General features: G+C 40.2%; 4 protein-coding genes across 12 annotated transcripts; 1 reads left to right on the forward strand and 3 right to left on the reverse strand.

Annotated features, from left to right (window-relative positions):
- Window positions 1–48: 48 nt before the first annotated feature.
- On the reverse strand, window positions 49–3,649 carry LOC129364728 (E3 ubiquitin-protein ligase TRIM47-like). Its single transcript, XM_055037600.1, has 6 exons — window positions 2,992–3,649; window positions 2,782–2,877; window positions 1,715–1,960; window positions 1,472–1,625; window positions 1,327–1,395; window positions 49–1,258 (listed from the first exon to the last, which is right to left on the reverse strand). Exons 1-6 carry the CDS (start codon window positions 3,622–3,624, stop codon window positions 735–737), a joined length of 1,722 nt encoding a protein of 573 aa, XP_054893575.1. The 5' UTR covers window positions 3,625–3,649; the 3' UTR covers window positions 49–734.
- LOC129364794 (tripartite motif-containing protein 16-like) lies at window positions 3,492–7,633 on the reverse strand. 3 transcript variants are annotated; one of them, XM_055037870.1, is made up of 9 exons: window positions 7,553–7,633; window positions 7,164–7,331; window positions 6,411–7,070; window positions 6,185–6,280; window positions 5,868–6,101; window positions 5,411–5,567; window positions 5,287–5,331; window positions 4,657–5,196; window positions 3,492–3,579 (listed from the first exon to the last, which is right to left on the reverse strand). In XM_055037870.1, exons 3-8 carry the CDS (start codon window positions 6,987–6,989, stop codon window positions 4,661–4,663), a joined length of 1,647 nt encoding a protein of 548 aa, XP_054893845.1. In that variant the 5' UTR covers window positions 6,990–7,070; window positions 7,164–7,331; window positions 7,553–7,633; the 3' UTR covers window positions 3,492–3,579; window positions 4,657–4,660. The 3 variants fall into 3 exon arrangements, with proteins under 3 accessions (XP_054893845.1, XP_054893690.1, XP_054893767.1); XM_055037715.1 differs by lacking the exon at window positions 3,492–3,579 and having other exon boundaries at window positions 4,212–5,196; XM_055037792.1 differs by lacking the exon at window positions 3,492–3,579 and having other exon boundaries at window positions 4,212–5,196; window positions 7,164–7,556.
- Window positions 7,589–9,381, forward strand: tmem17 (transmembrane protein 17). 2 transcript variants are annotated; one of them, XM_055038017.1, is made up of 5 exons: window positions 7,589–7,760; window positions 7,951–8,054; window positions 8,326–8,439; window positions 8,841–8,984; window positions 9,128–9,381. In XM_055038017.1, exons 1-5 carry the CDS (start codon window positions 7,646–7,648, stop codon window positions 9,203–9,205), a joined length of 555 nt encoding a protein of 184 aa, XP_054893992.1. In that variant the 5' UTR covers window positions 7,589–7,645; the 3' UTR covers window positions 9,206–9,381. The 2 variants fall into 2 exon arrangements, with proteins under 2 accessions (XP_054893992.1, XP_054893939.1); XM_055037964.1 differs by having other exon boundaries at window positions 9,147–9,381.
- Window positions 9,382–9,866: 485 nt separating this feature from the next.
- agbl2 (AGBL carboxypeptidase 2) lies at window positions 9,867–19,236 on the reverse strand. 6 transcript variants are annotated; one of them, XM_055038326.1, is made up of 21 exons: window positions 18,842–19,236; window positions 17,312–17,432; window positions 17,011–17,175; window positions 16,795–16,899; window positions 15,623–15,770; window positions 15,245–15,500; window positions 14,668–15,069; window positions 14,400–14,542; window positions 13,236–13,392; window positions 12,980–13,106; window positions 12,792–12,892; window positions 12,301–12,413; window positions 12,127–12,199; window positions 11,829–11,948; window positions 11,667–11,744; window positions 11,508–11,582; window positions 11,304–11,394; window positions 11,075–11,197; window positions 10,964–10,991; window positions 10,674–10,900; window positions 9,867–10,063 (listed from the first exon to the last, which is right to left on the reverse strand). In XM_055038326.1, exons 1-21 carry the CDS (start codon window positions 18,851–18,853, stop codon window positions 9,984–9,986), a joined length of 2,745 nt encoding a protein of 914 aa, XP_054894301.1. In that variant the 5' UTR covers window positions 18,854–19,236; the 3' UTR covers window positions 9,867–9,983. The 6 variants fall into 6 exon arrangements, with proteins under 6 accessions (XP_054894301.1, XP_054894470.1, XP_054894212.1 ...); XM_055038495.1 differs by having other exon boundaries at window positions 11,526–11,579; window positions 17,011–17,178; XM_055038237.1 differs by having other exon boundaries at window positions 11,508–11,579; window positions 17,011–17,178.
- Window positions 19,237–19,253: the final 17 nt, after the last annotated feature.

Below are 19,253 nucleotides of genomic sequence, written 5' to 3' on the forward strand. Positions count from 1 at the left end.
TTTGTTTTTTTTAGAAATTGACAATTTTTATTAAATAGTTGTTTGAGCTTGACATGATACTCAAATTCAAGTGGTAAAGAAACATTAACATATTATGACAAATGAGAAACTAATAATAATAGAGAGGTAAGTTTTGCTGAAGTTTATAATGTGAGTCAATCAAATTTGCAGACATTACAAGCAGCATTAAAAATTAGGAATGAGTTTTGTCAAATAGAGATAATCTGTCAAGATGTGCACAAAAATTTAAAAACTGAATGAGCAACAGCCATTTTAATATAAAATATTTGTAATTATCAATTGACTGCATAAACATTAATCTCAAGCAAGAAGTAAATAAGAAGCACTGTAACCACTAAAAATATTTTTTATGTCAGTATTTTCATTCTTCCATGTATGAACATAGAAATTCACACCAAAATCTGAATTTCTATGTTACCAGTGCAAAAACTTTACAGAATATGAAAAATAAATCTCAGTTCAAAATGCATCAATAGTGACATATATGTTTGAGTTGTACATTGAACCATTTATTATATCCATTATTTCTGAAAATAATGCATCAAGAACTTACATGTTCCTTTTGAAACTGGGATCAAAAACTTAGAAAGGTACAAAATGATCCATATTTAAGTTTACACAGATTATTCTGTGACATGTAAATTGGTTCTAATCAATTTACTGCTTATTTATTTTCTTAATTCAGTTCGGTAACAATATGGTTGAAGTTGAGCTTAAAACGTACAAATTGTTAGTCTCGCTCCTAAATCCACACTAAATCCAGGATACAGAGGTTCAGTGAATGTCGTCTGGACTCGGTGCAGTAGCATGAGCTCGCCGCAGCGTGAAACGCTGTAGAAACTCACCTTTCCTTCATTGTACTCAAGGTGCACACCCACTCTACGTGACTGAGCTGGGGGAATCAGACCTTTATGAAGACTGTTGTGCCAAAACGTGCAACCAGAAGGAGAACAGATGATTTTCCAAGACAGCTTGTTGTGTCCGAAGCAGCTGTCTTTACCCTGCCCTTTCCTTTGTATGCCTTTATGTGACACTGCCACCTCAATGATGCCACCGTCCCACTCCACCTCCCAGTAGTGGTTTTCTTGAAGGTCGTCTTGGCACAGCGATTGGTAAAAGTGGGAGAATCTGTCAGGGTGATCAGGATCAGCCTGGCCTGTTATTCCCCATGATAGCTCTCTCTTGGTGTTTGCCATGTATAGACACGGATGCACCGTGTTAGGATCCAGCGTAGGAGCTGCAAGACAAATTCACTCACTCAAAGGCTGAAACTTTCTATAGAAATATATTTATTGTTCTACTTACATATAAACTTGGCCAGTATGTCTTTTCTTGATGTTGGTTTGATGTGAAGCCGTCTGGGAATACACAACACTGTGGAGTAAAAGAAAATAATGTTCTCAAACTCAGAAAATCTGCAATTATAATGAAAACAAAATACCCAACTTACTTATATTATCCATAAAATGGCCAAATAATTGTACATTCTGTTTGTCACACATGCTTTTTAATTGGGTGGTTTTTGCAGACACAAACTCTTTCAGAGGCACCAGTCCTTCATGTGAACCTGAACACTCTGGGAGGCCACCCACAGCTTGAATATCCTGCAAGAGGCAAGCAAATGCACAATCCCAACAGTCTTACATTAAACAAGAACAATAAAAAAAAAGAGAAAATGAAACAAAGGAATCACCCTTAGGAATTGAATGGGATCATTTGTTTGTGCAAGCTGGCAGAGATTATGATCCGTTTCCTTCAGTTTATGGACTTCATGCTCCAGTCGTGCTCTGTGACCGTTAGTCCAGTCAACTCCAGCTTTCTCCATCTCTTCAACTTTGCCTCTCATCTCAATACATTTCTTTTCCAGAAAGTGAGCGTATAAACGGAGATGTTCGGTGCATCGCTGCTCAAAGTTGTCACTTGACTCCCAAGCAGCATCCTTGTGGAAAACAAACACCAGTCATTCGTCATGACTTTCAGTCACAGTAAGATTTGGGGGGTTTTGGGGTAAGGTTAGTCAGGAGCGCATTGGAACAAAACACACAGTAGACATTCCATTAACCTTGCAACATCAGAACTTGGAGTTGAGTTCGATGCCACGACTGGTTAATCATTCCAGTTTACATACACGGATTTCGACATGGCGCCTGTCACGAACATCGTTTTAAGCTTAACTTTCCATAGACATACAGCATATGTTCAGTTAGTAAGTGCTACATTGACTTTAGATGCACACTCAGGTGTGTGTTTTGTGAAAGAAACATGTTTCCAGCCACATATTTCTAATATTGACGCAAGGAGCTGCCATATCAAGCTGCAAAGTGAGTCAAGACGTATTTGGGTAGCTAGACGATCCCGTGTTCCCAGTGGAAAATCTGTCTTCGGCGGGTGTTCTAGATGATTTATTCAACTGGGAAGTCAAAATGTCAGAGTTCAGACTACAACTGAGACACATCATTTTTTTGATAAAGTTAAGTTGTAAAACAATTTGCTCGTTCGTCTACTGTAAGGAAGACGAGAACAAAAGTGTTGCTCTCCATGTCGTTACCAGATGTTCACCACATGTTCACATACTTCACACATGTTGTGAGGCATTCTCACACACAGCAAGTGACTCAACAAATTCATTTGCTCATGTTTTCAGATCCCGGTTCAACACAGGCATACACAACAATATACAAGTGATCGGCTGAAAAGCCAGAGAGTGAAGTTCACATTTCGGGTGTTTTTTTTTTTTTTTTGCTTATTTACAACACTCACTCTAATAGATTTTGCTGCTTCCTCTAGCTGTCCCATTTCACAGTGCGAAACCCGAACTGTGTCTGCGATTGTCTTTCGGGCTCTTTCCAGCTTCTCCTGTTAAAACAGCAAGTCGCCAAATTATAAAGGCATTCATTTAAAAACAGTCATAAAAAAAAAAATAATAATAATAATGAAATAGAACTTTAGCTTTTGGATAAATGAAATCACCCGCTTTGCTTTGACTTCTGCTGTGACTTCCACAATGTCATGATTTTTGTGCTGCATCACACAAAGCGGACACACCAGCTGCTCGTCGGTGCGACAGTACATTTCAAAACGTCTGTAGTGACGGGAGCAGACGCTTTCCTTGACTCCCACGGAGGCCCGAATCAGCTTGTGCTTCTTCAGTACCGGAAGTTGGACATGAGGCTGCAGATGTGTCTCGCAGAAGGAGGCCAGGCACGTGAGGCAAAACATCTCTGCTTTTTGTTTTCTCTTAGTGCAGGCGTCACACGGCACGTCCCCGGGTAGAGCAGCGTCGCTTTGACCCCCAGCAGCGCTTTGACCCCCAGCAGCACTTTGACCCCCAGCAGCACTTTGACCCCCAGCAGCGCTTTGACCGGCTTTCTTCTTGTGCTCCTCCAACAGATTAGCCAAGACCGTGTTTCTCTGAAGAGCAGGCTTCGGGCTGAAAGCTGTCCGGCACTGAGGGCAAGTGTATGTTCCCTCCAGGTTTCGTCCCGTGTCCCAGAAAGTGTTGATGCACTTCTTGCAGAAGCTGTGTCCACAGGCTGTAGTCACAGGTTCATCCAGCAGCTGTAGACAAATAGAGCAATCAAACAGGTCCAGACTGGAAGCCATTTTCCTCAAACCTGTTACACCCAGTTCCTTCTTTTGTTTTTTTATTGGCATTTCAGTTCCTTTCATGAAGGAGTGGCCTTTGACCTTGTGATCTAGGAGGGTGGGACTTTTGTCTTGTCTTAAAGAGACACACCAAAATTCCAGTAGTATTCAAAAATACAACTCAAGAAATGCAATATTATGTGTTTATGCAGAAAATGTCACTTGTAATCAATTTCTTGTATATGGTAGGCTATCAAATTAATGTACCCTGAAGGCCAGTTAAACATAAACACTGTTATTCAACTTTAATACTCAATTTTTTGAGAATTAGTCAGTGATCCAACAGTATATACTGGGTTGGATGTAGTTAGAATGTCAGAATGACGGATAGTGAACTGTTATCATTGACTGATGAACAAGTGCAGCTTATTTGCATAACACATTTCAGCAGCAAGTCAGTCCAAGGTGCTTTACATAATAAAAACAGAACATTGCAAAGCTATGAGAAAAACACCACACAGTCAACAATTGAACAAACATATTTTGATGAGTGCCATCATTAAAAAAATTAAATAAAATCTTACAAATCAAATATGTTGGTCAATGTTTCATTTATTGTGGTTCAAAACAGACAAGAAATGATTTGGTACAAATCTAACAAAAATCTAAATGAAGCTACAGGGTGAACAGTAATGGAAGTTAAGCACAGTTTCAATGCAGCTGCAAACGAGGGAAATGTCAGGTGAGAGTAAAGTTCTACATGTCTTCATTGTATCCTGACATTACTGGATCTACACAATATAATTCAGGTACAATTCCCATATAATAATTTTTTTCATGTTTTGCTTGTGCATTGAGTGCCTCTGAAGTATACTAAAATACAATGGCAGAGTAATGGTAATTACATAACTCAAATCATACAATTTGCATTATTTCTCTTTACAGCGAGAAATAATGTAAATTGTTAATTGTATGTTAATTGTAAAACATACAATTAACTCTCTATCTAATTGTATGTTTTCAGTTAAATGTATGAATCTTGCAACTTACTTATTTAAATCAAGCAGGCTTGCAACTGCTTGATTATCTTTACTGAAGCTCCTTTGGACACCATGAACCCAGCGTATAGAGGCTGGGAGAAAGTGGTTTGAACTTTATGGAGGAGCACCAGTTGTTCAGAGCAAGACACACTGTAGAAGGACAGGATTCCAGCTTTATGGTTCAAATACAACCCCATTCTGGAAGAACATGGGTTGGGAATTTTGATGATCATTTCATTGTGCCAAAAAGTACATCGAGAATTTGCAAGGGAAACACTCCAGGACTGGTCGTTGTATCCAAAGCAGCTTTCTCTCATGTTTGGCCCTTTGTAGCACACCGCCATCTCAACTCTGGGCCCCTTCCACTCAACTTCCCAGTAACAAACCCCAGACAAACCTTCGGAGCACAACACTTGATCATATTTGGTAAATCTCTCTGTGTGATAGGGATACTCCTGGGCTTTCTTGGTCCAAGTGACTTTGGTGTTTTCTTCAGAGAGCAGCAGGTTCTCAAAGGCTGTGTTGGGATCCAAACTCAAGCTACAGGAATCTTAAGTGTCCAAAAAAATTAAAACAACATTTAGTTTGGTCAATACGGATCCACAAAGGCTATTTTGAAAATGTAACATAAATAACTTACACATGCACAATTCCTGCCTTGTCAGCGGATCTGGAACGGTTTCAACTGAAAACAGAAAAAAGACACGATATCCCACAACCACACACTACATGTAAAAGTGTTAGGTATTCTGTTGGGTTCTTACTGGTATTTGATATTTTCTTAATAGCTGTTGACAACATTTCCATTTTGTCTTTCAAGTCTGATATGGCCTTTGTCACACAATCAAAGGCCAGGCACTGCTGAAGGTTGATGTTCAGGCTCACTTCAGGTTCTGTGCCATTAAAAATCCGCTTGCAGTGCTGGAGAAGCACGAAAACAAAAACACGGCATCATGCAATGCTTTTCAAAAGTCTTTTAGTGCTTAACACTGACCCATAATGTAGCCCCTAAATACAAATGCAACCAGATTTACATTTCTATTTGTTGATTTAAATAAACGAATAATTGATTTTCAACTTGACAGCAATGCACTTATTTGTGTCGGTTTATTGTAGAAAATCCCTGTAAAACACATATGTCATAACAGGACACAGAGTGAAAACTCTACTTTTGCCATGCGTTCTGTGCAAACTGCAGAATCTGCGCATTTATCTGCTCACCTGCAAAAAGTAAATGTTGTCTTCGGTTGAAGACAGCCTCCTCAAGTCATCCTCTCTCCCCCTCAGGTCTCTGATCTCCTTCTCAAGCTGACCGATGAGCGTTTCCGTTTGACCGAAGGCTGCATTTTCCTGATGTTCGATTAGCTCCTTCACAACCGAACGTCTTTTATCTGCCATCGAGACAATTTCAGCGTAGATCTTCTCATTTTGGTCAAGTGCTGCATCTCTGGAAAGCTGAAAGCAGTCACCATCAAAAAAATAGACTACGAACTATTTCAATGGAAATATGTTAAGCCAAGAGAGACAAAGAAAGTCACCTTTAATGCCTTCATTTTCTGTCCCAGCTGTCGCACCTGCTTCGCCTTTTCTCCAATTCTTTGCTGATTTCTTTGTTTCTTCTCTCCAAATAGTTTCTAAGAACACATTTAATGGTCACTTAAACTAATTTAGATAAACAGAATGCAATATTGTATGTATTTTTGTAACTAACAGAAGGCTTTATTATCACTAATAATGATAGCTAATAATAATTGCTGTTCTTACTTGTTTCTCTTTTCTGGCTGCTGCTGCTGAGACAGTGTCATGACCTTTGTGCTCATCCATGACGCAGAGCAGGCAGATGCACTCATCGTCACTGCGGCAGTACACTTCCAGCAGCTTGTCATGCTTAGAGCAGATCTTCTCCTGGATGGAGCCTGAGACCTCCACCAGCTTGTGCCTTTGGAAAGCTGCAGACTCATAGTGAGGCTGGACGTGTGTGGCGCAGTAAGAAGCAAGACACACCAAACATGTTTTGACAGCCTTCAGTTTCCTCGCAGTGCAGAAATCACACTCCACTTCATTCGGTTTAGCTTGCTTCTCACACAAAGGGGTGGTTCTCTCTGGTTCAGCCATGTTTTCGATCAAATCAACCAGCACCGTGTTCTTGTTCAGCACAGGCCTTGAGTTGAAAGTGTGTCTACACTGAGGGCAGCTGCAGACACCCTTCTGGTCCTCCAGGTCCCAGTAGTCGCTCACACAGTCCATGCAGTAGCTGTGGCCGCAAGGAAGAGTCACAGGTTTCCTCAACACCTCCAGGCATACAGAGCAGCTCAAAGAACAGGCTGTTCTTTGAGCTGCCATCTTCTTCACTGCGTTTGGTAAGTTTCACTTTCCGTAAGGGGTCACATATCAAGCACTGCCACTCAGGAGCTTTCACTTTCTCTGAAATGAAAGTGGGACAGAACGAAAGCCTCTTTCTTTCCTTTATTGAACTTTTATGTATTTATTTCTTATAATTTTGACTAATCTACATACCTCAGTCTATTAAGGTACTTTCTGATCATGATAAATTACTTCTCCCACGAGTTTCATTCAGCTACACACAGCCCTCATAAGAACCCTCATTTGCATCTGCAGGTCCCAGTATGTTTACAAGCCCACACAGAGTCTGTGGCTGCAGGGAAGAGCCGCAGGTTTTTACACCTCCAAGCATATATTTAGAGAGAGAAGCACAATAAATATGAAGCTTCACTTTATGTCATTTTCCCTACTGCACTAAATGACGTCCACTGTCTCCATCACCAAAACTGCTAATCATTTTTAGTCCTGCAAGACTGACATTTCCCCCTCATAATTTAAGAGTCGTCATCAGGACTAAAACAAAATAAGAGTTTGATCAAAGCGCAGAGCGTGTTCCAGGTTACCGTGGCAACAGCGTCGGTTCCCATCGTCCTGTTCACCAGGAAGCGGCGGAGTGTTTTCCTGCCTCTGGCTCTGCTGTTGCGTTTAGCCAGGAGATGGAGCTCCCGGAGACCATCAGAAAGCGCTTAGACGACTTTTCTCGTCATATCTTATTTGACCAGAGACGAACCGTGACGTTCCCCGGAGAAAGCGACGGATCCCTGCCTCACGGTAGACCCGGAAACGATGCGGCATCTCACTTTTTCCAGACACAAGAGTTAGCACAGATGTTAGCATCGGTGCAGCTGCGTGCGTGGCGCGGCATTATTTTTCCCCTTCCTTTTGCTAGTAAAGTTGGATGTTAAAAAAAACATCGAGGACGTTCTGCGGTTCGTCATCGTTGTTGTTTTGATCTTTTCAGACAAACCAGTCCTGTCCAGCCTCCAGCTGCAGATGTCGCTGTACTTTAACATGTGGTTCTTCCCCTGCTGGTGGGTCAGCGAGTCCGTTATGCTGCATCTCAAGGTATGAAGGAAAGAGACAAACCGGTGTTACTGATGCGCAACATCTGCATCATGTAAGTGGCTGTGTTTAGGATGTCACCCAGTTCACCTGAAGTCCCTTCAGTTGTTATGCTGCTGCTGTTATGTTTCAGCTAAATCAGCAACAGTGTGATCTTTTGCTAAAATATGTATTATTTTGAATTCGACTCGAAGAAGAACTTAATGATTTCAGCGAAATCACACACACACACACAAACCCCATCTTATAAATGTTTTTTTGTCGTTTCCATCAGTACCCTGCCTTGCCGGAGTACTACAAGTTCATCCTTGTGACTGTTCTGCTGCTGATGACTCTTATTGAGGCCATCAGACTTTATCTGGGATATGCTGGGAACCTGCAAGAAAAGGTGAGACACTTATCATTTTAAAACCCATTCAAAGCCTGCTGATTGTTGTTAGGGCTGCACAATAGAAAATCTTATGTTGGCGATATTTGGTAAAGATTGAAATATGCTTCCATTTTCTTTTCTTCTGTTTCTCACTTGTGCTTCTATCAATCTGACATTCGAGCATGTTGGGCAGCGCCGTTTGTGTCCAGTGTGAATATTAGCTGTCGAAAAACTGTCAAACTGGCCAAATAATAATTACATCTTATAACATCTTGAATATATTCATCCTTCATTCATTATTGCGCTCCAAACAGCCCTTTGCGACATAAACAGTGCACACACTAATATTGCGATATGTTGTGCAGCTGTGATAGTTGCTTGGACGGTGAAATTCATATCTTTTTTAACATTTTTCAAAGGTTCCAGAGTTGGCAGGCTTTTGGTTGCTCACCATCCTTCTGCAGCTTCCCCTCATCCTTTTCCAGCTGTTTAACGAAGCCATTCTTGTCCAGCCTCTGGAGAGGGGCGTCCACATAGTGCTCACCGTATTCATTCTCATACAGGTATGGGTGTCCGCTTGGCAAAACTGGACTACCATAGTCTACAGTTTTATGTTAAAACATGTTATGCAGCATATGTTTTTGTGATGTTGGTATCCAACAATTGTCACTGAGTGACCTGCATTTCGCTCTCCTCGCTGATCCAGGCTGCCTCTGGTTTTGCAGCGCTGCGGAACATGGTTAGACACACAGGGAGCCAGTTTCATCTCCAACAGTTTGACTGACTTCGGAGGCTCAGACATCCACGTCTGTTCTGGTGTGCTATGAGTCACAAGGATGCCTTCTTTCTGCACATCTCTCAAACACTAAGGGTGATATAAAAAAAGGACTTAACATGTCTCAAGTGGTTGATATTTTCATATGATTTATATTTAAATAAAATATTTATTTTTGTATTTTATTCAGAGCTGGTTGTATTTTCTTTGTGTAGTCCTGAAGGAATCGGTTCTAGATCCAAAATCCTTCTTATTTTTGAACTGGCATCAGTAACTTTGAAAAGTAAAAATATTGAATGAATTCAGGATTAGTTTAATATTCTGTTTCCAGGCTGTATTCCTCGTCATTCTATGTAAACGTTCCAGCCATCCATCAAATTTTCAATCAGTCGTCTGTCTATCCATCATCCATCTGTTTATTATGGGTCGTAATCATCTCATTATTCCATGCATCAATCTGTTTTTCTAACACTCTGTTTCTATGACAGAGAATCAGAGTGATTCTGTTTTTACGATTTCATTTGTCAACCATCCATCCATTCAGGCTGACTACTGTTAATGTATTGATAGTAAGCTTTTGTATTTATATTTTTTAAAAACTCTCTGGACAAGTTACACGACGAAGAGACCGAAGGATGTGTGGGAACATATTTATGTTTTCCACAACAAATGCAAATAAAGTATTTTATTGAGGTCATAGGAGGCAGATCGCAGGGAGTTCACATAGATTACAGATTAAAGTTTTTCCTTTTGCTTCTGCTCAGGCTCAAATAAATTGTTGAATACCTCACTTTCTCTCAAGGGGGTTCCAGTGTTGTGAGAGCCCTTTGGTTTTGCCCATGACAGGGGAAAACGAAGATGGATTCACTGGAAATTAGAATATATCGAAGGAGATGTTGGCTAAAAGGTATAGAATTATGTTTTGGTCTAAAGTAATAACAATAAAACAAGGTAACAAAATTAGCAACTGAATTAAATACAGTGCCAGACATATTTATTGGCAGCCCTGGTAAAAATGTTTCGCATAATTTCGCACCGCAAATCTCAAAGGTTTTCAAACTTTAAATTGGGAACAATCACTCAATGGGGAAGAATGTCATGTTTATAAATAATTAATTTTACATACGTTGACAGTGGGACAATATTTGGCAGCCTGGGTCAATGGGACAGCAATGTGTCCTATGTATTGGTTCAAAAGGCTAAAGTAGACTGAAAGATAAATCTCTGACAATTTCTTAATGCACAACATTGAATTTTGATAATCTCTCATGTTCTTTCCAGGTTTTGGAAAGTGTTGCTCCTGTCCCACTTTATGTTTTACACAACATACCAACTTCATTGCAATTGGGGTTGTAAAAACAAAAACAAAAAAATTAACATGGGATTTTACCCTCGTAAAGAAATGTGGCATATCTCTACCAAAGGTACTAATAAATTTGACCGGCACTTTAAAGAAAAAAAAAATATTAGGATGAACCTTCAGATGAATCCTTTAGGATCCCTTCTCTGCGGCGGATTCTGTTTATGTCTGAGACCGATGTGGAGAAACCCTTAGATGGAAAATTACCCGAGACCCACTGTACTTGTTTGTCTTTGAAAACACGGTGATTGCTGGATGTGGAAATGGATGAAGTCCCAGGATCGGGTGGAGCAATTCTGATAAACCCAGATGGAGGAATCCTGCCAAAGAGGAGGCACGAACCCCTAAAAACGAACACATTCAACATCCGGTGTCGTTCAAAAACATAACTCCTCTGTGTGGCTTACCTCCGTGGAGCTACAAAGAATGTCGGCCCTAAAAGAGCACAAAAACAATTTACTACCAAATAACTACAACTGAAAAGCGTGACATTAAACATCCACATATTCCACTGCTACCTTGTTGAGAAGACAAAGGTGGCGTGTAGTGCTGCATGAGGACAGGAGGACGTGACGGAGGGACCTTCGGAGTGAAAGGGGGGCAGCTGCATCTCACCTGTCTATTGCCAACCGCTTCATCACCTGCGAAGCAAGTAAGATATACGAATCCTTACCAGAGAACCTTTTCAGTCTCCTGAATCATTCTAAAAGACTTGCTTCATCTGGAGTCTATGAGAAGTAGCAGTACCCGATGGAGGCGTCATGTACGATGTGCTTTCATACGCCTGCTTCAATTTCTGGCGGATGGCTGAGATGCAGTCGTTGTCCTGACCGTCCTCCTAAAACACAATGTGACTTTTGAAATAATTCAAAATTGTAAAGTTAAGAGTGAGCAATAGTATCAGAAAGAAGAAGACAATCGGGTGTCAAGAGTTTGAGATCTTTGACTTGCCAGTGTTCCCTGGCTGACCTCTTCAGGATGACTGGTTGGAAATGAGACTACGCATCCTCCCTTCAGGTCATTCTGCTTTATGTGCAAAAAAAACACAGCTCTCAATTTTCAAGATTACACACCTTAGTGATCTGGATACTTCTATCCCTCAAACCTGACCTTTCCTCCCTTTTGTCCTCCAAGAGGTTTCTCTTGGCTTCTTACTTCGTCCATCTTTTCCGGAGAAATACAGCACTCCTGCAAAAACAGTTTACTAATGACCCTTAAAGGAAGTTATGAACACATTAAGAAGTTAAAATAATTCAGCATAATAAGCCTTACAGTATATCTGCGGCTCTCCAGAACCTTTCTCAGTGACGTACTGCTCACACGGCTTGGTTGGAGTCTGTCTCTTTCCTTACGAGTTTTTAATTTTTTCTTTTTCTTCTTAAAATGAGTTTTCTGAAAGGAAGAAAGAGTGAGACAAAAAGAGAGAGAGAGAGAAAAGAGGGAGAGAGAGGAGGTGCATGTGTGAGAAATTGATCAAATGTGATTCAAACCAAACTTTAGTGCCTGTACGCTGTTGCTCAGATATTTAAAACTAGACTTCAGTCCCAATAAATTGAATTTGTCGGGATACCTCTGGAATTCTTTGCTGGTGCAGTAAATGAACTGGAAGTCCGTCTGAATCTGAACTATTGGAGCCACTCGTGCTGAAAAAGCAAGAAAAAAAAACAAGCTAAATGAGAGCACAATTCACATTTACGAAACCCTTTTGCCAAGTGTTGCCTGTGGTTTAATATCATAAAATCACCTGGTTTCCAGGTCAGACATAGAAAAGCTGCCATCGGTATCCAGATTCTTGCTAATTTTCTTCTTGAGCTCCATTTTCAATAATGCTGCAGCCTCTGCTGAACAGTGAACCACCTAAAGTCAGAATGAAAAAGGAAAAACAAAACTATATCTGTTGGTCATTTCCAGGGCCCTTCAGAAGTGCACATATCCATTCAACTTTACCTGATTTGGTCTTGATCAGACACCAAACTTCATCTATGCATTGGGACTTTATGTTATGCACAAACACAAAACAACTCATATCTAGTTCAGGTTTTCAAAAGGTTTTCAAATGCAAAAAATTCTAAAAGTTTGAAGTACCAGCAGAACTCAGTGACTATATGGTTGTAATATGAATAATGATTAAGAGTTTAAGGGATGTTTACACCTTTACAAGGCACACTTTGACATTTACATTAGTACATTAGCAGTCCATGTTTCTACATAAGTGTATTCTGCTTCATTTCTTGCCTTTGTTTGATCAGGGTCACAGAAGTCCAGCAGGGTGTCACAGAAATAAAAGCCCATCGACTTCAAATCTCCAGTAGTAAAATGGGTCCCTTTTCTGTCATCTAAAGTGACAGTAGAAAATACTGCAGAACCTTGTGTAACATGCACATCTGTGAATGCATGAAAACATACGGGAAGCCCATATTTACCCAGGGTGGATCCTCCGAAGGTGGCCTCCAGGGTGTAGCTGTTCTTGATGCCCAGTCTCCACATGACGATCCGCCCTGTTCCCTCCTTGCTCTTCTGCACCTTGAACCTACAGCTCCTATAGGAGAACTGAGAGAATGATTTAGATGTTGATACTGAACATACTTTCCTCAGATGAATCACAAATACCAAGAAATATGTTTGCTGCGTTTGAAGCTTTTTTTTCCTATGACTCTGCCGAAATATTCATAAAGTTACCTTATTACTTGCATTCTTGCTCATCATTAGCGGAAAGACCCTCTCTTGTAACTTGAACAGCTTGTTGTTGCTGTCACATCCATACATGAACACATTGTTTTTGCGGTTGTGGCCGTGAAAGTCACAGTAAAGAACTACTTCTGTTTCAGCCATAAGCCTACAGAGAGAGAATAGTAAAACAGGAACGGTTTGGAAGACGTTCATAATAGATTTGTCATGAAATGTGGTAGCTGGTGGCGAGGAAGACGCCGTGGACACAGGTATGCAGAATGAAATGATTTAATGAAGATGGACACAACAATCCAAAGTCCAGGCAGCACAGGAGAGCAAACGTTAAAAGCTCAGAGGAGGTTGAAACTGGACAGCAAACACAGCTGACAGCCAACTGGACAGCTTACGACAAGAACCCAACAAAAAAAAAAAAAAAACAAGGAACACAGGCGGCATAAAATACATAGAGGCTAATCAGTGAACAAGAGAGAAGAACATAAATAAACATACAAAAACCCCAAATCACTAAGAGACTGGGCTCAAATGCACCATAAAATTCACGCTGGGCTGAAGACCTATTTTTAAGTTCTGTTAGAATTTAATCATGACTTCTGTGTTGAGTTGAAATGTGTGGAAAAGCTTAAATATATGTTCCCTCATTTCAGAAAATAGAAATCATTGTATACAGTCATATTAAATTAATTAGAACATACATCTCACAAGAATCTTGCTTGTCATATTAAAAATGTTGAAAACAACAACTTTTAAGCAGGTTTTAAACATATTTATTGTTACGCCCAGATTTTTGTTTTTAAATATAATTTTTCTATTGCTGTGATGTGATATTCTAATTTGATGCCATGTTTTCATTAGTTGCACGTGGAGAATCATAATTAACAGAAATGAAGGTTTTCAAATGTTAACATTTAATGACATCATTCTTAAAATAAATGGGTTTTCATTTAATTTCATTCGGAGTGGAATAATTCCATCCTTTATTCCTTAATTTAGATGCTTATGGCTCAGGAAAACCCAAAATGTTGTGTCTTGGAAAAAATACACTTGTGATTAATGAAAGAGGGATATTCTAAACAGAAATGCCAGGCTTCTGAAGAACATGTTTTCCCCAATGCATTTAATATTGTATTTTGGGGGCCCCGTTTGCATTATTACCTTTCAACCATGTTCCTGGTGTGCCAAACACATGGAAAAGAGTCCTTCAGCAACGTTTTATAGTTTCTGTTAAGGTCCCTGCCTGCCAGTGAGCACCTGTAGTTTCCGACCACAACACCATCTGGGTTCAACATTGGCACAACCTGCAATTAACTCAGTGGGGGGAGGGGGAGGGAAAACATAAAAAAAAAACATAAAAATGAGAACTGAGACGTTTCAAAGCATTTTGGAATAACTGGATTACAGCTGGTAGAAATGAATTGTGCACCTTGAAAACAAAGTTATCCCTGAGAACTTGAGCATCATCTGAGTCTCCGAGGAGAAAGTCTAAAAATCCCTCCATCATCCAGGATCCATTGGTTTCCCCCGGATGGACTCGCGCTGTCACTACCACGGCCTTCTTGTTTCTCACCTCCTCAGGGCTAGTCCCTCTGGATGTGATGGTAATAATATAAACGGCGTTCCCTGCAAGACTTTGGCACAGCGTCCGCACTTCGCAGTAAGATGCTACTGCTGGATTGGAGATTATCTGCTTCAGGTAGTACTGCAGTCGTGAATACGTGTAGGGGTAGCAGTGGGCCAGGTAGCATGTGTCTGAGTCATAGGGGAACCGGAGAGTCCAGGTGAGCGAGTACAGGCGGACTCCGGCATCGCTGTTCTCGTTTGCGTCCTGCCCAGAAGCACCATTAAGACACACCATGTTACTCAAACAGGGCAATTCTAGAATGAAGTTTAAAAGACTTCATTCTTTTAAACTTCATTTAAATACGTGCTATTTCTTGTCGCCATGTAATGTAACAGAATTTGCAAACATTAAGAGGTCCGAAAGCGGATCCTGATGCTACCTCGCTGCAGTTCTGATAGTATCTGATGTTGGATCCCGCTCGATGCCAACCGACTCCGTGCTCGTTAGCCGCTCTCTCAGAGTACAGGAGCGGCTTCATGCCGAGGGAATACAGACTGCTCGCCTTCATCAAGTTGGTTATGGTGAAGCGGTACAACATTTTAGCCTTCATGTTCCTCAACCTGAAGTAAAACCACTGCGTGTGCTTCTCGGTGTACATGTCTGTACGCAGTGTGAGCTCATAGTCGAAGGCGCCCCTGAACAAGCAAGAAAAACGAGAACACAGAGTTCAATTGCTGCCACGTTGATACAAACATTCGGGGGTAAAAGATAAAAGCTGGATGACGGCCAAAAATAAGCCAAGATCGAAGAGACTCACACTTGGACAGCCCTCTGAAGGTTGCCGCTTTCGAAGCGCGATTCAAATTCAAGAGTAATATCTGGGGGTGTGACAATAAACTTGGCACGATTGGTGGAGCCCCTGCTTCCTCCAACACGAGAGCAGGTGAAATATAAATGCTTTGTGGCTTAAATAATTAAGAAAGATAAGAACAAAAGAAACAGAGAATTAAAAAATGATGGCGTTCTGTAAAATAAATTGATAATGAGACAATGTAAAGCCCCTTGAGAAAGAACTCATCCTTGTTGAACATTTCTACATTATTTACAACCAGAATTAAAATGTATTTAGAAAATAGTTTATTATTTTGCCCCCATCTCAAAATTCTGCATGGTTTATGAATGATCTATTGCAAAAATCCCCCTCCTAAAAATGCATTAACATTTGAGGTTGCTATGTGAAAAATGTTCAAGGGGTACAAATACTTTTGCAAAGCTCTGTAGCATGTAGAACTTGAAAGATGGGTTGTTTTTTTACATTAAAAGATAGCACTCCTTCTTTTTTTCTTTTTTAAAGATGGCAATCTGCTTTGCTCATAAGAAGCTATTATTAACCAGAATCCCACTTTATTTCAAAACCTTTAACATTTCCAATTAGCTGAGTTTAGAAGGATTTTATTTGCAAGAAGGTTCAAGAATCTCATTTGGTTTATTTTGTCATTTTATTTTGCTTTGAGGAAAGTAAAGACTTGATAGAAATTGTCCTATGACTGCTTTTGGCCCTTGGGTTATATGGGGTCTCTGCATTAGAAAGATATTTGCATACAATGTTTAAAAACACAAACATCCTTATTTTTTCTCATTGTTTCTCATAGAGATTAAATTACTTTACGGTGTTCCTATTTTGGATCATTTGTTTCTATTTGCTAAATGCAATTTGCCAAATGCATGAAAAACAGGCAACGAACATATTAAAAATCTACTCACATGTGCCTCCATTCGACTCGAGTTTAAAGTGGCCAATCAGAAGTTTGTGACCAAATGACATAATCATAGCGGTTTCCAAAACGATTCAAAGTCATCATAATCACTGAAAATTTTTCTAATTTTTCTGTCGTGAAAGTTGTTATGTGTGATTTAATAGTGTGTGTAACTGTCTGGTATTATGTTCTTAGGTGTTATAATGACTGTCCAAACCAAACCAATAGTTACCAAAGTCCGAGCAGTACACCACATTCCCTGGCCTATCTTCAGCTGGAATGAAGGACTCCTTGTTGGAGGGCTTATAAAATGGCTCTGGCTCTGGTGGCTCCCATTCTGAAAATAAAAAACAAACAAACAAAAAAAAACTAAAAAACAATCCCTTTCTGAGTAATTACAGGTCTCCATCCAACCAATAGGTAAAAGTCAAATAGAGTGAAATGTGACCTATGTGCTGGATGCTGTCGCTGATGACTTCACACTCTATTGGCCATCGGGGGCGAGGGAAGTTAACCAGATCAGACGGTGGCTTTAGAATGAAAACTGGCTGACCACCATGGAAGTTTAAGAGCAGCTGCGTTGTCCCAAGAGTCTGACTCAGATTCATGCATACTGCTGGAAGATGAGTCACATCGAATAACTTGTTATCTTGGTCAAAGTGCTGTAGCACATTCTTCTAGCCTCTCTCACTTACTTCATTAATTCTATTAGTTGCAAACTGTACACACATAACTTAAAGGTTGCTTACACTGCGTCCTCTCCGATAAGTCATCCTCAGTTTTCTCTGAGTTGGATTCGTCAGGACCCAAAGTCTTGCAGGTTTTCCATAAACTCCTGATGATGGCGCCTGGTGTTCTCTTTGTCTTTGGCTGTAAATAAAATCGCCATCAAACTTTGTTGATTTCAGTCAGATTTTATGAAAGGAATTATACAACCAGTGTGTGCTGCTTTCACCTTCAAATAAAGACCTCCAGTTTTTGGGGGGCGTTTTTTACAGAAAAAAAGACCTCATTGACTGAACGCCACACTGCTTACTTCTCACACAAGCGTCTGTATATCGCTCTCTTTTAGTGAGAAAGACTTTCTTGCTAGAGAATATCAGTTCACTAGTAAGCTTAAATGTTTCCATGCATAAGTGCAAATATGTCCTTATGGTCCTCCATTATTCTCAAGAAGAGAGCACTATGTATATTTCAGAAGGTAACTAAGCACAAAATTAGGTTGTGTTACATCTAAACCCTAACACTGCATACGACCCTGAATACACTATTCTCACAGTGAGACGTGTGTGCAGCTGCATTTTGCTGAATGAATTATTTTCTTCATTAGGGGAGAGGGGAGCAGGTCAGAGCTGATGGGACAATGAATAGTTAAAGACACAAAAGATTTTTTTATTTATTTTTATTGCGTTCCATCACAATAGTATTGTTTTACTAGTCAGTTCATGAAGTCTTTCTGCTCCAACCCAAGTCTTTAACATTTACACTAATATCTATACCTATTTTAAGATAATGATAATAAAAAAGACCTACAAACTTATGTGAAAACTGTCGTAGGCAAAACAAGTCAACCATGGGCTCTCCGTCTTTTCTTAAACACATCTGAAACTGCAATTTGGACTATTTTGAGTAATTATCACGGGGTAACACCGCCATCTGCTGGCAGTTTGGATTATTTTTCTTGTGGGTGGTCTGGTTAATAAAGAACCCTTATTAATGCGCAGTCTTGTCTCCAATTAATCATTAATGTTTGGGAATACATCCTGCAAAGGTTTGTCCCCCAACAGCCCTCCGATGTTCACTGGCACTTTGCGTCAGTCTATTGCATAGAAATCCCACTATGGCGTCAGTTTTGAAACGCGAGAACGTTGGGGGTGAGAACACTGCAAATGTGTAAACTTTGCTTTCGTAGACGAAGCTTCGTTTCTGGTGGACAATTGCAAAAATCACAGCCAGGTACACAGTAGCTCAGGATGCTGTTTAAGACGCAGTGGGGGTTGTTTACATTCTTCTTTCTGTATCGCAGCTGAAATTTGGGGAAACTCGTTAAAACACTCGACCGCGAATATTTCAGCGAGAAACACAAAACCTTCCACCGCCGCCATGTTTCAACGAATACATTTATAAATGTAAGCCTATCAGAACCATTAGCTCGAGGAAATCAGTTCTTTCCCACTGATTTCTCCGGTAAAGCTAACATTTTTTTTTTTTTTTTTTTGTTAAACTCGGGCCAAGAAAACGAAGCAGAAGTTGACTTTCACAATCTCGTAGCAACTTACCTCGGTGGGCATATTTTTCCTTAAACGCTCCGTGGGACTGAAAACACCCAGAAAATTAATCCCAACGGTGCTAGGCAACGAAGTAGCAAAACACCGTGTTCTCCATGGAGACGGGCGGTCAAACCTCACTAATGTCGCGAAGCACAAGCCGGAAGTACAGCAGCAGGTTCAAAAACTACATTAGCCCTGGCTGTACCTGGCAGCTAAAACATGGTCAGTTTTTTTTTCTTCTTCTTTAACTACATCACATAAGTAAACAGATTTCTTTAATTACTTTTGCAATTAGATTAGTAGGAAACTTCTCAACTCCTTAAACCTGTTTGTTTTAAAGTTTTACGAAATAATGGAGTGGAAAGCTCAATAATATACTTAAAGGAAGGAAAGGAAAACGTTGCACTGAGAAAGGAAAATA

This window comes from Poeciliopsis prolifica, unplaced genomic scaffold, assembly GCF_027474105.1.
Source record: "Poeciliopsis prolifica strain line A6 unplaced genomic scaffold, Auburn_PproV2 SCAFFOLD001, whole genome shotgun sequence".
Classification (NCBI taxonomy): Eukaryota; Metazoa; Chordata; class Actinopteri; order Cyprinodontiformes; family Poeciliidae; genus Poeciliopsis; species Poeciliopsis prolifica.

Coding starts and splice junctions, on each gene's coding strand:
- LOC129364728 (XM_055037600.1), bottom strand. CDS start 3,624: ATGGCTTCCAGTCTGGACCTGTTTGATTGCTCTATTTGTCTACAGCTG. Junction 1,626..1,714: donor ATCCCATTCAATTCCTAAGG/GTGATTCCTTTG, acceptor TGCCTCTTGCAG/GATATTCAAGCTGTGGGTGG. Junction 1,259..1,326: donor CATACTGGCCAAGTTTATAT/GTAAGTAGAACA, acceptor TTTGTCTTGCAG/CTCCTACGCTGGATCCTAAC.
- LOC129364794 (XM_055037870.1), bottom strand. CDS start 6,989: ATGGCAGCTCAAAGAACAGCCTGTTCTTTGAGCTGCTCTGTATGCCTG. Junction 6,281..6,410: donor CAGCCAGAAAAGAGAAACAA/GTAAGAACAGCA, acceptor ATGTGTTCTTAG/AAACTATTTGGAGAGAAGAA. Junction 5,568..5,867: donor ACAACATTTACTTTTTGCAG/GTGAGCAGATAA, acceptor GTGCTTCTCCAG/CACTGCAAGCGGATTTTTAA.
- tmem17 (XM_055037964.1), top strand. CDS start 7,646: ATGGAGCTCCCGGAGACCATCAGAAAGCGCTTAGACGACTTTTCTCGT. Junction 7,761..7,950: donor CGACGGATCCCTGCCTCACG/GTAGACCCGGAA, acceptor TGATCTTTTCAG/ACAAACCAGTCCTGTCCAGC. Junction 8,985..9,146: donor CCGTATTCATTCTCATACAG/GTATGGGTGTCC, acceptor CTGGTTTTGCAG/CGCTGCGGAACATGGTTAGA.
- agbl2 (XM_055038145.1), bottom strand. Junction 15,771..16,794: donor GGTGTACTGCTCGGACTTTG/GTAACTATTGGT, acceptor TAATTATTTAAG/CCACAAAGCATTTATATTTC. Junction 10,901..10,963: donor TTCTTTGTAGCTCCACGGAG/GTAAGCCACACA, acceptor GTTCGTTTTTAG/GGGTTCGTGCCTCCTCTTTG.